We start from the raw sequence: 18,823 nt of genomic DNA, 5'->3' as shown, positions 1-18,823 counted from the left end.
GCACCTTTAGCAAAGGCCATATGCCAGTCATGCACATGGAATTCAAGTTCTCTCCCAATCCCAGCCAGTATTTTTCCTCTCCTTGGTCTTATGCAAGCTCAAAACTTGGCTCTAAAAACAAATCACGTTGCTACATGGCATACCGTAACTGTTCCTAAGGATGCCAAGTTCTTCTCAGGTAAGGGGAGAGGAGAGAACAGGTATTTATTATTGCCTGTACAAGCACAGTGCTTCCAGCTTTCATAGGATATTCTGACTGCTCTCCCCTTGCTTCACAAGCACCAAGGAAACCTTAAACTATCCCTTATTCTACAGAATCATAAACATGACCAGTCCTAACATACCATGTTGTAATGCACTCCAGATTCAGAGAATTCTGTGAAACAGAAGAAGCAGGCTGGTTATTTCCCCCCACCTAGCAAGTGTACTTTGATGGCCTCACTTCCAGCTGTCTGTGGCAGACAACTGTCACCTGCTTCAGAGAAAAGTGTGAAGATGTAACAAAACATTTGAGAATCATATGCTCTAGTTATCTCTCACTTGGATTACTGCAATGCGCTCTACGTGGGGCTACCTTTGAAGGTGACCTGGAAACTACAACTAATCCAGAATGCAGCAGCTAGACTGGTGACTGGGAGCGGCAACCGAGACCACATAACACTGGTCTTGAAAGATCTACATTGGTTCAAACTGTTGGTGCTGACCTTTAAAGCCCTAAACGGCCTCGGTCTAGTATACCTGAAGAAGCTTCTCCACCCCCATCGTTCTGCCTGGACACTGAGGTCCAGCGCCGAGGGCCTTCTGGCGGTTCCCTCACTGCGAGAAGCAAAGTTACAGGGAACCAGGCAGAGGGCCTTCTCGGTAGTGGCACCCACCCTGTGGAACACCCTCCCATCAGATGTCAAAGAGATAAACAACACAATGACTTTTAGAAGGCATCTGAAGCCAGCCCTGTTTAGGGAAGCTTTTAATGTTTAACAGACCACTGTATTTTAATATTTTGTCGGAAGCTGCCCAGAGAGGCTGGGGAAACCCAGCCAGATGGGTGGGGTATAAATAAATTATTATTATTATTATTATTATTATTATTATTATTATTACTATTATTATTATTATTATTATTATTATTATTATACTGGACAATATTTGATCAGCTCTCTCATCAAATGATAAGGTCATGGAGTGAAGGCATTGTTTTCATAGATGACCCAGTATAAGCTTTGGTCTTAGCAGCTTTTGCAGAAAGACTTTCGGAGTTTCTTCAGGAGCACACTGTGCTGTACCGTATTGTGTGCAGGGAACCACGGTTTGTGTGCAAAATTGTGTGCAAGGAACAAACCCCAACAGCGGCATTTGAACAAGATCTCTCTCCCAACCCACCACCAAGATTTACAAAATATAAGAACAAAGCACTAGCTCTTTCTTAGCATCTTTCTGCCCAAAGCATGTTCAAATGATGAAGTGAGTAAGGGGTAAATCAAGGGGTACTTGTTCCACTCAGGTCTTTGTTGTTACATAAAGTGCGGTAGCCTACTTACTGGCAAGGCTTGGTCCCTGGCATCTCCAGTCAAAAGAATCTCAGGCGCCTATGAGATCCACTATGCTACTATTTCCAATAGTCTGGAATCAAGCATAGTAAACCAGATGATTCTTCAAAGGGTAAAAATCATACCTGGATTGTTAAGTTGTCTTTAAGCCGCCCAGAGTGGCTGGGGCAACCCAGTCAGATGGGCGGGGCATAAATAATAAATAGAATTGTAGAATCTTAGACCCCCTGCAGTGCAGGAATCTCAGCTAAAGCATCCATGACAGATTAAAATAAAATCTTATTTTTATTCTAATATTAAAATAAAATTGAAACACACAAACCACCACCATGAAGTCTCTTAGCAATATTTTAAATGCAAGCTTAAAGAAAAGCAGTACCAAGACACTGGTGTCTGCAGAGAGTTCTAAGCAACTATTTCAAGTGAGAGGTTAGAAGTTGCACTTATTAAAGCCCTGGAATTATTAGTTTAGGATCTAGTTTATGGCCATTGATATATGACTATATCAGATGTAATTTCATTTGTATCAAGGTACGCGAGGATCAGTTAGTGTTACAGTAACAGGAAGTTTTCCATGAAGGTCTGCCTGATAATCATGTTTACCCAATTACACTAGGAAAATGAAGGGTATTTTCTTTTATGAAGCCACCCGCAACCTTTATAGGAAGTTTTCTTTCTACATTCAAATTTAGCAGAGGCAGAAGGAAATAAGACTCCACCTCGCTGCCAATGGGCCCATTTTATTTGCAGTTGGTTGGTGGCTACTGTCCCTCCCTGCTGTGGTCCAAATTAGAACACTGGGTAGCTTGTGTGGCTTCTCTTTGGCACAGGGCAAAACCGAGCCCAGCTGCAGGAAAAGTTATTCCAATCACCGCATTCATGCGATGAATGAAAGGGCTGCTATTGCCACCTTTTAGAGAAGATAAATCCTGCCTGTCTCTGGCTCTACTTGGATATTCCCACATCATCAACACTGTAGTCCAGAGTAAATACTGGAGTACTGGAGTGCCACTGGGAACAAGATCTGCTGGTTCAGGGCAAAGGCCTACCCAGTCCAACATTCTGGCCTGGCCAACCAAATGCATATGGGAAGCCTGTAAGCAGAATCTGAGCACAAAAGCACTCTCCTCAGCATTCAGAGGCAGCACACGGCCATCACAAGAAGAAAATTAAAACTTGATTAGTAAATGGCAATGAAGGGAGTCCGTAGGGAGAGCATGGCCAAAGGGACAGCCTTCGCCAGACACTGGGTTGTATCTGACTGTGGCTGCAAAAGCAAAATCCGGTGGAAGTTTGGTGCTCATTTCTGTGTTATTTGCTTCCGGGGGGGGGGGGGGGACCTGATTGCAACACCGTTAACCCAGGAAATCCCAATAATTTTCCACTGCAATTTCACATGACCAAATTTCGAGTGGTATCTTGGCATACAGTTCTTTTCCACCATTTAAAATTTAGCATGGCATGGCAGTATATTGATCAAAAAGCTGCAGTTCCATAATGCAACAGGTAGAATCTGAGATAGGATTGCTAGCATTATAATCAGGAAAATTAATGCACTAATCCCCACATATGAATGTACCCTAAACCTCTGTTAGACAATGATAAAGATTGTTGTCTGACAAACCAATCCAGAGTTGCCCCACTTTTGCCATCCACCCCATCATGGGTTGATAAGTAACCACAATGTTACATATCAATCCACAGTAACCACAATTCAACCTGAGGAATTCATTCAACATGATGGATCACAAGTCATGTGCTTTTTTATTTATGAGGACACATCCAGATTTTAAAACAAGTGTTTTGGAGACCCTTGTTTTTAAACATTAGAAATGATGTGTGTTGAAATAAAACTAAGCGTAATCAGTTATCTCCCAGTTTGTGACACGGGACCCTCACATAGGCAAAAAGGCTATGGCTGCTTGTGTTTCAGCTGAGCAAAGTATTTATTTCCTGCAGTATTAGCAGTGACACAAAGTCCTCACAAGCCTTTTCAGACTATTCTTATCTAAGAACGTGATGTGTGCATCTTACAACTTGTCCAAGAAGTTGATTTTCCATTTATCTAATCCTTCGTGTCTTGCCCATTATGCAATTACCTACATACCAGGAAAGCTGACAACAGAGGGGTTCTTTAAAAAGGAGGACCATGGAAATATATATATATATATACATGCAGCTGAAAAGGATTTGTGAACAAACCAATGGCCACAGCTGGGAGGAAGGAAAAAACAACACACAACTCTCCACCATTCAGCTTACAATGAGATTTACTGCTCAGTCTACTAAGACTTCATCTCTACATGTGCTAAGCAGATTTCTGGCTGGAGAAACAGTGAGTGGTATCCACTTCTTCACCCCACCCCCTGCCTTGGCTGTGACACAGATGGCTGTCATTTTCCGGCTGACTTGGGTTATGACTGACCTACTATGCACCTCCCAAGCTCAGAAACTGCAGGTCCTGGAAGTCCATGACTCAGGAGAAAAGAGCTGCCCAAGTTCAGGAGGTTTATGCTAAGCAGCACAAAACTAAGTTATTATAGAAGTGAAGGTTGGGCGAGGGGTGAGGGAGAGAGAGAAAAAAGTGGGAGGAAGAGATCACATGATACTTTGCACTCTGCTCCATGATTCTGCAGCTCGTGCTGGTATCAGAACTTATCAAGAAGAGGAAGATCTTGCCCTTTCCAAGTCCAATGTGCACACTGCAGACATTTGTTCCAGCATTACACATGATTTGTGCCCTGACATGACCCATCTTCAAGGGCTAGATTTCTCCTGCAGCTCTGTCTAAAGATCCAAGCTAGACACAACGGTGGAAAATTTCAATACTGACCTGCCTAATTATGGAGACAGGTGAAGTCCAGTTGGAGTGGGGGTGATGTCACACACATAAATAATGATTTGTGGTGGTATTTTTGGTTGCTTGCTTCTTTGGGGTTGCCTGCTTTTCACTGTCTGTGGAGGGTTTTCTTGGGCGGTGTGTAGATATTGTTGCCTGCTGCTTGGTGTGAGTCAGTGGGGATAGCATCACCAGTTCTTTCTGATGTCAAATGGTTATTTTGTGGTGCCCATGACAGTTTCTTAAATTTCCAGGTATGTCCTCGGCCCAAGAAGGTTGGGGACTCCTGCTCTATGACACAATCCTTCATGACACAGTTCTGTTTTATTTTTGGCCAAAGCTGAGCAAGCACCCTAAAAACATGCCGTCTGTACCAGCTGTTCCACCACTATCCACCAAGCCACCTCTTATCTCTTAAGAAGTATGTTCTCAAAAGTCTTCAATCAAAGTCTGTCCTGGATCATTTCATTCCAGTCTCCCCTCCCCTGCTCCTATGCCGCCATCTTACAGACATTATTGAAGTCTTTGTATGTACAGCTATATGCACAAAGACTGTCTTGTTACAGAAGCTTGCACAGCACACTTGGAGCAGAGGAACATGCAACATCAAGGTCATGGTTTCTCTGTGGGGTCCCACTCCTTGCTCCCGTGTTGAGTGGCATGGGATCAAAGAACATCAGAGTAGGGTTAATATGTTAGCAACACCCACTTATAGGAAGAGGCCATGGAAGTTACCTTCCATGTAGCATTTAAGAGACACAATCATTTGATCCATGGGTACATTTGCAAGCTGGAGAAACACACAGGCACAACACACACAGCACAACCAAGTACACACAGCAGCCTACTGTATTGCCTACAATGGAATGATTCTTCCAAGCCTAATTTCAGGGACCAAGGGAATCTTCTGTGGCTGCATGTCTGCCCAGAGAAGACATGTTGCCAATGCCCAGTTTAAACAGTATACAAAGCAGCATTATGGTCTCCTAGGGCTCATCCGCACTTCCTCTTGCCCTGCTCCTTTCCCCCATGGGCAAACAACTCTTTTCCATTCAATTGGAGCAAATGGCAATGCAGGTTTTCTTTGGATTGACATTTGCTCCAATGTAGCACTAAAGAACAGGTTTTCCATGGGAAAGGAGCGGAGCTCGGACCCATGGTTTCTGGGCATGGGACAAGCAAAAGTGTGGAAAGGTCCCAGCTGCTGGAACACAACTCAGACCTATGTGGGTAACTTACAAATTGCCAGACAAAGCAAGTAAAACATCACATAAATAGAAAAGAGACCTATTACATATATATCCTCCTTTGCCTTCATGCTCCCCCCTCAAAATTTATTTTTCCAACCTCCGTATGCGATAGATCAGACTGAGAGATGATTAACTAGTCCTGCATCATGGCTGAGTGGGGATCTGAAACCCAGTTTCCCAGATCCTAGTCTGCCACATTTAAATGCTACACCATGCTGGCTAATGATCAGTGTAGGAAAAGGGGGTTGGGGTCAATGGAATGAGAGGATTTGTTTCCATAAGAAAAGAGTCAAATAAAACCTTGGTGGATGACAACCCCCCCCCCCCAAATCTGGCTTGGCATTCCTGCTACACTTTTTCTTTTTTTGTATTTTTCTGCAGCAATCTCAGAGGGTTTCTTAGTTTTGTTTTACTTCTTGTTTCTAGGATACAGAATCTCAGCAGCGATGTCAACAAAACACACACACAACACAAGTGCATGCAGGAGGCAGAACAGGGGTGCGGGGGGAGAAGAATTAGAGAACTGCAAGCAAGCTAAAATTGTTATTTTTAAAAAGAGAAGCAACTTAGGAACATAACAAGAGCCCTGCTGGGTCATCCTCCAACTCAGGGGGAGGCAGCATGCTGGCCTCAAGATGGCCTTGGTCTCCAACTCCCAGCAGTCCCAGCCACCATGGGATAATGGGATAACGGAAGCTGTAGTCCAACATATGGAGAGCACCAACTGCACTGTTTAATAAAATAGGCAAGCAAAGACAGTTCCTACTTTTCCAAGTTTCACTCAGCACTGGTACTAACCTTTCACCAGTATCAATTTTTGGTAGCATACCAGATCAGACAGGCTTGCTTGCACGTTGTTCTAGATTTAAAAAGTCTGAAGACATTCGCATTTGGAAGTAAAATTTTGTTTATGGCAATATATGTGTACTGGATTGCTACACAAAAATTCAAATGTAGCTCAGTGATACTAGGAATAATATTTTGAAGTTCAAAATATTTTTGGTAGCGTATAGCTAGGAGGTACCATAAATAAGGTATTTTAGGGTTAAGAGATTTTATAGAGCGGGCATAGGCAAACTCAGCCCTCCAGATGTTCTGAGACTACAATTCCCATCATCCCTGACCACTGGTCCTGTCAGCTAGGGATGATGGGAGTTGTAGTCCCAAAACATCTCAAGGGCTGAGTTTGCCTATGCCTGTTATAGAGGGGGAAGGATTAAGATTCACAACAAAGTTTTAAAGGCCTGTTCTTGGATACATCTTTTTAACAGTTGTGTTTTTAAAAAGGGATTGCTCTTAAAACCTACTGGTCTCAGCATTCCTGAGATCCCACTGGCATTTCCTATGCACAGGAAGGTGGAGCCAGAAGGGTGTGGGCATCACATTGGCACCAGAGAAGGAGGGACCTAGGATCGTAATAATCTGGGCTATTAAGATCCCAGAGAAAGCAGGTGCCAGAGGTGCTGAAAGGATTTACAGGCTCCAAAACATATGTGAGTAAATGAGTTCAGCCTTTGGCATCCACCAGAGTCCACAGAAGAACTGACACAATATTCCAGGGATGGGGAACTGTCTAAAAGGCATTTGTCACTTGTGTATAATTAAGACACACACATGCCATACTGCTGTGCCTCATTATTAATGCAAACCCAACCACAAGAATGCAAAGAGCTTAAGTACAGGGAACTAACAGAAGTCATAGGAAGCCAATCACTTCTCTAATTTTTCAAAACAGGCACATAAAAGAGGAGAGGAAAAGAGAAGAGAAAACTGTGTGTTGGGCACAGAAGAATTAAGCCTGCATGCAGATCTTGAGAAATAACTTAATGCTTTCAGGGGGGCGGGGCTGAGAGAAAAGCACTTCTAGGACTGCAGAGAATTCCCCAGAGGCTCTGAACCAAACACTTGCACAGCAAAATCTGGGAACAAAAAGGTGTGGTGCACGGTGGGTCAGCTTCTGGCACCAGGATTTTCGATGCCATCTCCTCACCCTCAGGTTTTAGTCCTTTACCTGGAGACTCTGAAGTAGGGCTTAATAAGAGGCCACTCACTAGGGCTGCCATACGTCCGGATTTTCCCAGACATATCCGAAACACTGCCGTCAGCAGCAATCTCTGGGCAGTAATCAGGCAAACATCTGGGAAAATCCGGATGCATGGCAACTCAGCAAATTTTCTGTTCGGATTTTCACTGTTTGAAATTTGGCAACCCTAACTCACACATCACCAAAAGAGAAGAAATGCAACACACACACACACACACAGAGAGAGAGAGAGAGAGAGAGAGATGAGAGGGCAGATTTGCATAAAAGTCTGTATATGCTAATTTATATGTATAGTTGCACATTTGGAAATATTTATTGTAATTTAGAACAGAAATACATCAATATAGAGGGGAAGACTGTGATAAAGTGACCTCTGTGCCTCCTCTGTCCACTGTCCTGCTGATGGGCAAATTCAAGGATCATGATCTCCCTTCTTAAGGATTCTGTATTTTTAATATGGGCTTGAACGGGACAATCCTTCAAACAGAGGACTGTCTTTTGTAAGTAATGCACATGAACACTTTGTGGCTTAAGTTCGAGTCTAATAGGCAGGAGGGCCAGATCCCAAAGAAGGTCAGAGGTGGCAAATATTGGGGGGACGGGACCACAGTTTCCCCAGCAGATGCTGTTACTGAACCTAGAAACCTCCATATCGCCCACCTGACATTTAACAATTGTGTGCAAAACAAATATAGCTTGCAAATCTAGTTTTATTAGGATTTGCACTTTTATTCAGCAGAAGCCAGTACAGTATTCAAGTGTAATGTAGCTCACATACATTTAAAGAAAAAGAGAAAACAGAAATAAATCTAACAGCATAATAGCATTATTTTGGTGGTACTTTCATGAGATTTGAGACTTTTGAAGGATCGATCCACGTTAACAGTTAAATAAAAATTGGTGCTTTCAAACACAGTAAAAAATAAAGCACTGTTACATAATTTAGCCCTCTGGCTAGAGCAGCAAGGGAGTTGAATCTGGAGACTGCCCTGTGATTTAAATTAATGTTGAGTCAACTAGCAGGGTATCTGGAGACGAACAGATCAGAACTGAAGCATATGCTAAGAGCTATATGGCAGGCACCCATGCAGGGCCAAGGACACTGTACTCTGGCTCAGGACAGCAAAATGCACATCAAGAAGAATGAGTGTTCTGCTTCCGATTGCCAGAGAGAGAGAGAGAGAGAGAGAGAGAGAGTTAGTTTAAAGGAAGCCTCAGAATGAACACTCAAGAGAAGCCAGTGACAGAAGCCAATGGCGTTTCCCCCCTTTTTCTTTCCTCCCTGCATACTGCCAAGAAGGTATAAATCCCTTGAGAACAAGATAATAAAACAAACTGACCTTGCAACCCAATTAGGTCTGCAAACTGTTTCTCTTGTGTGTTTTGGGCCAATACAACTGCAGAGGATAAACTGAACACAAAGCGTTGTCTTGACAGTGGCAAACTTTATCAGCATTACAAAGCAGCTAGGCATAGCATGGAAGCAGGCGGCTGTTCAGCCAAGGCACAGAAAGACTAGGCTTCAGACAGGAATCCTATGCAATGGGCCATGGGGGAAAGATACCACCTTGATTCCATTAAGCAGGATCATTTAACCACATAACTTCCCCAAATCATTTCAAACAAAGTAATGTTTTGGCACTACTTATTAGGCTCAGACTTGGCATACGTTCTTCCTGATGATGGAAATTGCCAGCAAATTAGTTTTTGTTTAATAGATGTGCAACTTCACAGGAAATGCCTCAGAGAAACTTCACAGGAAATTCCTCTTACCAGTTTCACACTTCTGAAAAAGCCAAAAGCTGCAGCAGAATTTTGCAGTTTCCCCACACTTTGTTAAAATGCCATTAGCTTGAATTTTTAAGACAATACAAAGGAAGGACATGCACCTGCAACACATGCTTGCTTATCAAATGGAAAACAAAGAATTCCTGCCATTCTACTGCAACCCAAACATTACTGTGTAGGGGGAGGAAGCTGCATACATGCCCACTGAGAGAGAATCCAAAAGAAACATTGACTTGAAGCAAAACTGCCCCACAGCTCAAAGCAGTAAAGCAACCGCCTCTCCAGCATTTAAAACTTCCATATTTCAAAAATCTACTGTGAGCAGATACTCAATTAGTAAGGCTAAGAATCATCACACTTTTATAACAGCAAATGCATAATATTCTAAGCGAAACCAGTTTCTGGGAATGAAAAGAGTGCTGTTACGCTCAGATGCTACTTTCAGGCTTTCCATAGGCATCTGGTTGGCCATTGTGAGAAGCACAAAATGCTGGACTAGATGAGCCTTTGGCCTGATCCAGCAGTGCTCTTTCTATGCCTTCAACAACACGTAGTCAAAAGCCATTCATAAATAATTGAGAAAACAGCAAGGCATTCTGGATGACTGCAATAATGATGGCAGGGAATATTCCACCTTATTGCTATGGACAATCCACCTAAATAAAAAAACCCATGTTTGCAGCAGAAGCAAGACATGCCAGAGCCATCATCTCTCCAAAAGGCAAGAAGAAGGGATATCAGACATGGCTTCAAAGCAAGCACAAAATTTTGATTCCTGCACACTTCCTTTGGGGTGGGGAGATGGAAGATTCCAGTACGCTTGGCCTTGCCTCATTTAGATTTGCTACAGGGCTCTCTTTCATCTCCTCCTTGCTCTAACAGTGGGTTGTTTTTATCTTGTGATCTTATCGGCATTCCTCTAGCTTCCCTCAAACATCCAAAGTGAGGACACCTCCAGTTCCACCTCAAATGTAACATTTTCAGCATTTAGACTGCAACTCTCGTGTAAAGGGTTTACAGAACTTTAAAAAAGCAGCAGAGAAATGCCATGGGTAGATGTTTTGGCTTGGACCTGGAATATCTTGGTGGCTTTTAATTTTTAAGCACTTGTAGACGACAGTAGTACTCGTACCAAGCCCTTTTCTTACACCCATACCTCAGATTCCACAGCCGCATCCTAGGAACCAATTTTTTTTCTGGGGGCCCAGCATGTGAGCAAATTGTACAGTAGCTCGTTTAAATGTATGCAAATTAAATATCGCTAAGCACTGACTGTAAGCTTAAAAACCACACAGGGTGACAAAAGCTTCTCTCAACGGCAGTCACATGGCAAGCCTAGCTATGACAAAAATGATTGCTGTGCTACCCGCATTAATAGGCATATTGTTGCCAAACCGGCAGCTTTCTAAGATTGGCCTCAATTTCTTCTCTTCCCACTCCAAACTAATTATAGGCACCCAGATGCATTAGCAAAACTAAATGCCAAAACAAACTAAATATCTATCAAGCTCTAGAATCACTGTTCGGCACTCAGCATCACCTTTGTCAGCTTTTCCAGCTCCTGTTCCCTTATGCACATGAAAAAAATACAAGGAAGCTGTATTCAGGCATTCCTGAAGATCCTAGAGATCTGCCTCCAACATGGACTTACGTACTTCACCCCTCTTAAACTCTCGATTCCCCACTTATGGAGCAAAAAGCATCAGGTCTCTCAGGGGAAGAGGGAGTTTCCCACCTGTCCTCATTTGTGTCTGACTGTCCAAAACATCACTCTGCCGAGGATGACAAGGTTCAAGAGCACCAGAGACAGTTGTTCAGTTCCATGGTTATACCCCAGCATGCTTGCAGGACCAGGCATCAGACTTCCCATGCCCCAACCCAAATAATAAGAGATCAATGAGACTGGTTTTCGGTCAGAACAGGCCCCAACTTTATTGACTACAGTGGAAAGAAGTTTGGGCATGGGGCAATCTAAATACTTCCGGCCCGCCCACAGAAGTGATGCGTGGTCAATCCAGACAGGGGGTCTTAAGACTTATATCAAATAGGGTGACCCCTGCAGGGACCGCTGTTTGGGGGAGTGCCTTCGGCCCTGGCCCCACCTGAGCGTGTGGACATGACCACTACCCCCAGATCCCTTTAAGGGGATACCCCAGCATTTGGAGGGGCAGGCGGAGTCTACAACCTCCCCTCCATCCAAAGCAAAGGATTGCCCCAATGCCCAACCAGTTGTGATGATTGCTATGTGGTAGGCAGAACCACGGGTCAGTGCCAATTAGCCCGATGGGCAAATTCCTACCCGGCCCCTTAAAGGATGGCGACCACCATAGCCACAGCAAAGTCATTGGCTATCAGCTTAAACCGAGGGTGGCTGGGTGGGGAAACCCAGAGCAGGAACAAACAGGCTGAGCCCCAGGTGCTGGCTGCTTAAATGGGGAAGGGGCGGATCCGAGGGAAGCCCACCGTCGGCTCCATTGGCTTTGCCACCAGCACAGCCCAAGCCCCAGCCTGCATCCCCATTTGCCAAAACAGGGAGCAGGCAAAGATACGGTTCTTGATAGGAAGGGCACAGCCAGTTTGAATTCCCTCAAAGGGGTGAGCGAGCTTGTTGTCCTTAGGAGATTGGAAGGGAAAAGGCAGGTGGAAAGAGCCTTGCCTCTGCTTCATAGGCCTGTGGGACCCAGGGCTTTTCCAGTTCCCTCTCATGTACATAAATCTTAACAGAAGATTCACTCAGAAAGGGCAAACAAAAGCAGCATTGCACAGTCACCACTGGAAGCTTTTGCCACTGCATCCAACCCTTACTGAGAACAAGCCAACCCAAGCTACATACTAGTGCTTATCTCTAGATTATTATTGAGATAATAAGAATCGTTTGGACCCACTTAAATAAAAGCTGGAAAGAACAGTGGAAGCTCCAGAATCAAATGAGTGATCAGGTTCTCTCTCTCTGCATGAACAAAGGAACCACTGCCCGTGAAACTTCACACATCACAAAACTACCTGGCAGTCTTATGGAGCATCTTCTGATTGAACAGGCAGCCAGAATCCATCTAATTTTCACATTTTCATCATGTCCATGTTCAGCATAGTACCAAATCCAATTATTATTATATTAAAAAAATTAACACTTAGCTAAGAGCTAGAGGAGGAACCCTAGAGAATAATTTAATTAGTTATGATAGGTAAAGAGTCTTCCTTGCAGCAATTTAAACCTACCCTGCTGATGTTCCTCATAATTGGAGGGAGTTTTATGAGGCTCTTATAAAATGCATCACTCTGCTACACGACAGATTTGGCATAAGCTGCACCTTTAGGCTGACAACGTGCATCCATTGTGTAACACCCTCAATGACTCACCCAGCTGGATAAGCAACGAGACCACTCTTTGGATCACAGGCCAATCCTCTGCCTCCAGAGACGGTGATTCCCAGAACTTTCTCCAAGGTCACCTAGTCAAAAAGAGGAAAAAAAGAAAATGAGATTCATGCAGACTGAATTCAACTTCATGTAACCACAAGCTTCAATTTGTGTGCATGTGTGTGAATATATATTGTTTCGGTGGAGACTGGAAGATGCACATAATCAGCAAAGATGCCATCAAGTGTCAAGAGCTGTTCTCTTGATGCAGATGACAGACATATTTAGTAGGTTCTGTGTCGAACAAAACAACAACAACAACAAGCTGGTCCATAGCCAGTGTTTTGAGAAGGAGATTTATAAAACTATCACAGTAACTGGAACCAGCAGAAAAGCATGGGAAATACTGGGAGGGAGGTTAGATAAAAAAGAAAACTACTAAGCAATGGACCATGCTGGTCCCACCCAAATCCCTTTTGCATGTCTGATGTAGCTTCCCCAAGAGATATGTAAAAGCATTCAGATTCAAAGGCGACTATGGGTCATCTCACTTTCAGGCCAAGGGAGCCAGCATTTGTCCATAGACAGCTTTCCGGGTCATGTGGCCAGCAGAACTAAACTGCTTCTGGCACAACGGAACACTGACGGAAACAAGAACATATGGAAATGCTGTTTACCTTCCCACCACAACAGTACCTATTTATCTACTTGCACTGGCATGCTTTCGAACTGTTAGGTTGGCAGGAGCTGGGACAGAGCAATGGGAGCTCACTTCATTGTGGGGATTTGAACCGCCAACCTTCTGATCAGCAAGCCCAAGAGGCTCAGTGGTTTAGACCACAGTGCAACCTGCATCCCTCCTTTAAGGTTATAGGGCTCATACTTCCTTTGCCTGAAACCTCTGAATCTAATATTCCCAGCCAGGTAAGAGTTACAGTGGTACCTCGGGATAAGAACTTAATTCGTTCTGGAGGTCCGTTCTTAACCTGAAACTGTTCTTAACCTGAAGCACCACTTTAGTTAATGGGGCCTCCTGCTGCTGCCACGCCGCCAGAGCACGATTTCTGTTCTCATCCTGAAGCAAAGTTCTTAACCTGAGATAATATTTCTGGTTTAGTAGAGTCTGTAGCCTGAAGCATATGTAACCTGAGGTACCACTGTATTTCTAAACATATTACTAGCAGATTTTTAAAAATCACTTCATTGCAATCACACAATTGCAATTAGAGACTGGATAAAATAGCTTAACCAAGCCCAGCCAATTAGCATTATACATGAAGAGCAAAAATCTGAACCCGAGACTTGTACACCCAGACCTAATAACCTGCCCATTGCGTCACACACATTCATGTACTGCCAATCTGGGTCTTGAATCCTGCCTGCCAAACAGTGGCAAAGTAGCCAAACACATGAGGGAGCAATTCATGTAGGCGTGGGTCAGAAGAACAGCAAATGGCAGAAAATTATTAATAAATGCTAGCAAAAGGCTTCCTATAGAATTGCACCACGATGTTTTCAATGCTCCTTTCCCCTGTGCTTTAGCAAAGTGGTGTTTGGCTTTTATTTTTGGTGCACATACATTATTCCTCCAACAACATTATTTGCAAGATTTTACTAGACTGAATGTTAACTCTTCTGTTTTTAGTTACAATAGTTGGGTTATATCTTTTGTCACATTTCCAAAAAGCCTGTAGGGATGGGTGGCACAGTTATTAATCTTTGCGGTTATTAAAAGCTGTCCTCTAGGGACTCCAGCCTTCCAAAACAAGGAAAGTCTCCCCCACTTAGCCTTGCTAACCAGCTTTAAGGAACACCTAAAGACGCCCGTGGGAGCCGATTGCCCAGATTTACCCAAGAAGGTGCCTGGTTACAACAGCATTTCTTTTCGCAAGATCATTTCCCATTCCAATAGAATTTCCTAAGTCCTTTCTTCATATGTTAATAGCATAGATAGCTTGGATTCAAACTAGTGGCCTAAAGGGAAAAGGGTTTCAAAACCTGCTGCATATCTTTTCCTTCTCTCCACCCCTGTGTCATAGGGTTCATATTCTCTTGTGCCGGATGCCTTGCAGCAGGAAAGGAAAAGCCAAGAAGATAAAGATCCCACCATGTTGCAAAATCAGCATATCTTTTGAAATGAGATTTTCAGAAAATTAAACACAAGCATTGTTCTTTCTGCCAGTATGTATTTCTGGAGGATGTATTCATACAGCCATGCAAGCAAGAGCTAAGAGGTAACTGTGGATCCTCTTGTGGTTAGGTACAAATAAAGGGATAGTTCTCCAAATGGAAGGGTGTAGAAATTAGAGTCCTCCAACACTGCTGCAAGGTGTGCACAGGACAATTCTATATGTACCTTCTAGTTGCTTTCAGATACCAACCCTGCTACAACATACAATGTTGCCAGATTCCGCACAGCAGCGCTCAAAATTCGTCGGACAATGACCTGTGCCGCAAACTAGATTTAATGAGCACTCGTATCAGAGTGCTCTGTAGATTGATAGCTATAGTCTTATATATACCAACCTCTTATGATCTGCCACTCCCGTCTAATGTTCCTAACCCTTCTTTCAGACTTTCCTAGCTTCCTTTAGATTTTTAAAGACTTTTAATTCTTTTTAGTTTTTCAAATCATTTTTCAGATTTTAAATGATTGTAGCCCCCTCCCTTATGCTGACCTATGGCCGTAATAAAGACCTGATTGATGCAGAGTCCTCCAAGGATCAGTATTGAGATCTGTGCATTTTAACTTCTTCATTAAACTTCTTCTTGATTAAACAATCACAGGTGAACAGTGAGGTGGCCAAGTTTGCTAATGATACTAAATTGTTCAGAGTTATTAAAACAAAAAGAGATTGCGAAGAGCTCCAAAAGGACCTCTGCAAACTATATGAATGGGCAGGGAAATGGCAAATGCAATTTTAATGTAGGCAAGTGTAAAGTGATGCATGTTGGAACAAAAAATAATAATCTTAATTTCACATATACGCTCATGGGGTCTGAATTTACACTAACTGAGAAGGACTGAGATCTTGGGAGTCATAGTGGAGCTTGAGGAAGATGTTGTCACAGTATGAGGCAACTGTGAAAAAGGTAAATTCCATGCTAGCAATCATTAGGAAAGGAACTGGAAATAAAACTGCCAGTGTCAGAATGTCATTATATAAATGTATGGCACCACTGCATTTGGAATGCTGTGTATAGCTCTGCTCAACTCACCTCAACATATACAGTATATTGTCAAATTGGAAAAGGTTGAGAAATCACCTCAAGAGTTCCTTATTCTATATAATGCTACAGAGACAGCTCACTTGAAATGAATGGCCGCCTTCTCCCTGAGAAATCCGAAGCTAGTAATACTGCTGGCCTCCCACATCCTAGGTAAAAGCAGAAAATCACAAACTCTCGCAGGCACCCTGAACCATCAAATTACTTCATGCAATGAGATACATGGGCATATGAAAAAGATGTTAGATGAACCAGGCTGTTCTCACATGGGGGAACCAGCTGCCATTTTCCGTATTGTTTTTGCATTTTCATTAAACTAGCCCATAGTCACTCCCCTCCCTTCACCACCTACTCCAGAGACAGGCAATATCCAACAAGCTTTACAACACAAAAATATTCCTGGCAAATCCCAACCATACACCAAGATTTGTAGCCGTAACACACATGCCTCCAGGTCAAAGAATGTAATGCAATCAATAATTTCATTCCTTAACTCAGTAAGAAAAGACTGTGTTCACTGTAATCAACAGATATGCCTCTCAAATGCACCAAATAAGTTATGCATACATCAGTAACATATGGGCAAATTACTTTTTGCATGTGCAACTCATGAAGTGCTTAGCCATCCTGGAAGGGAATGTGATTACTTCATTTTCAATGCTTGATTTTAACAAGGTCTGTGAGACATTGGGAGACATCTTTCTAGCAGTCAGGCATTTCTGTCATTTCACTCAAAATGCCAGCTCACTCAACTACCTCTGGACCCTCAAAACCCCGCAAAATCTATTTGACCAGAGACTACACTGGGATACAAAAAATGAACATGTACTCCCACAGGCTACTCTGTCATATTCCTTTCCAATCTTTGATGAGCTGTGCACAGACTTACACAAACTAGTGGTTTGGTCAATTAACGGCCCTGACTGCACAGCCTGAAATACCTGTGGAATTGCCATGCCCTGCAGGATGGGTGAAAAGTGAGCAGAGAAGAAGCACAGGCACTTGGCAGTTTATAGGAATCAGCCATGCTGCAGACACAGTACAAGCAGTCCCTCAAACACACTCTAGACCAGGGCGGCCCAACCTTTCATACCAAGTGGGCTGAAAGAGTACTTCGACATGGAACCTGCGGGTCATACACTGCCTTGCCTTGTTGCACGGGTGCAAGGCAGCACAAGACCAAAATGTGAAAGCCCCATGCCCTAAAGCCCTCATGCTGCCTTCCAAAAGCCAGCTAGGTCCTAGAGCCCTCCTACCTTCTCCCCAAAGCTGGTTCAGAGCAAGTCCTAACTAGACTTTGGGGAGGAAACCAGAGGACTCGAAGACCTTGTTAGAGCCCGCACACCTCCTTCCCATATCACAGACTTTGCTTATCCAGCTTTGAGAAGGCAGATTGAGGGCTGGGGTATGTGTGTCAAATGCTGCAGAGGGCTGTCAAAAAGGGCCTTGAGGGGCACATGTGGCCCCCAGGCTGCATGCTGGACTGCCCTGCTCTAGACACAAGACCTGTCAGGCTGCCCTACAGTTTCAATTACAAGCTGCTACAGATGAATTAGGGACGCGGGTGGCGCTGTGGGTTAAACCACAGAGCCTAGGACTTGCCGATCAGAAGGTCGGCGGTTTGAATCCCCACGACGGGATGAGCTCCCATTGCTCGGTCCCTGCTCCTGCCAACCTAGCAGTTCGAAAGCATGTCAAAGTGCAAGTAGATAAATAGGTACCGCTCCGGCGGGAAGGTAAACGGCGTTTCTGTGTGCTGCTCTGGTTCGCCAGAAGCAGCTTAGTCATGCTGGCCACATGTACGCTGGCTCCCTCGGCCAATAAAGTGAGATGAGCGCCGCAACCCCAGAGTCGGTCACGACTGGACCTAATGGTCAGGGGTCCCTTTACCTTTACCTTACAGATGAATTGGACAGAAAAAGGTATGCGCTTGCTCACCCTTCCTCCACTGCAAGTGGTAACAGTTAGATCTGTGGAAGAATAGCAGCACACGCAACGTTCCACAGAGTGCGATTTACTGTCAGAATGCACATCCTAATACAGCTGTACAACAAAAAGCTTGCTCTGTTACATTTAGCACTGCTGGGCTTCATTTGGCACATTCACCGAAGAACGCTAATTACAGTGTGCTGTTCCGCTTAGGGGGGCTGTCAGCATTTCCACTGTAAAGCCTTCATTTTGGGATCTTATAACACATCTGTAATGTATTCACTTGGAGCTAAAGCTGGATGCTAAAAGGGCTGGCACTCTACCAGGTTTCTCTGCTTGTTTAGGATGTGTGCGTGTGTGTTTGTTTTATAGGGTTTGGTGTTTTCCATTTTCATCACAAAGATCTGAGAAGGAAATCAAACATGGAGACTAAGTTATACGTTACTCAAGTTAGGGAAGAAGAAGAAAATAAGCAGCTTCAACTTCCATCCTGAATGCACATCCAAACATGCACATCCTTCTGTTTGGTATTTTCCAATTCAAAATAGCTGGGTGTTTTGTTTTGTTTTTGCAACATCGCAAGAGGATCTTTCGATTTTTCCTCTTTCCCACCTCCAGTCCCATTTGCTCTCTCAGGAGTTGGGCAAACATATTCCAACCACCCTTTTATAAGACTTGGACGAGACTATAATTAAAAGAGGAACAAAGCAAGCCTATAGCAAGGCTGGAGACAGGCTGGAAAAGCCAGAGGTCTTATCAGAGCCATTGTTGCCCGTGGCATGAACACATTTCTTTTGATGCTGCTATCACTTCTGATCAAGTTTTGCAGGCCTTTGAA

At 43.7% G+C, this 18,823-nt stretch overlaps 1 protein-coding gene across 5 annotated transcripts in view; it reads right to left on the bottom strand.

Moving 5' to 3' along the window:
• Positions 1 to 18,823, bottom strand: part of MAPKBP1 (mitogen-activated protein kinase binding protein 1) — a 122,611-nt gene that overhangs the window by 66,727 nt on the left and 37,061 nt on the right. For all 5 annotated transcript variants that reach the window (XM_080996345.1, XM_080996348.1, XM_080996346.1 and 2 more), the window contains exon 3: positions 12,829 to 12,920. In XM_080996345.1, the coding sequence (XP_080852471.1) occupies positions 12,829 to 12,920 (92 nt within the window). The remainder of the gene's footprint in view (positions 1 to 12,828; positions 12,921 to 18,823) is intronic.

Source organism: Podarcis pityusensis (assembly GCF_964106645.2).
Source record: "Podarcis pityusensis genome assembly, chromosome: 1".
NCBI classification, from domain to species: Eukaryota; Metazoa; Chordata; class Lepidosauria; order Squamata; family Lacertidae; genus Podarcis; species Podarcis pityusensis.
The sequence above is the reverse complement of the archived record's forward strand: the minus strand, read 5'-3'. Positions and strand labels throughout refer to the sequence as shown.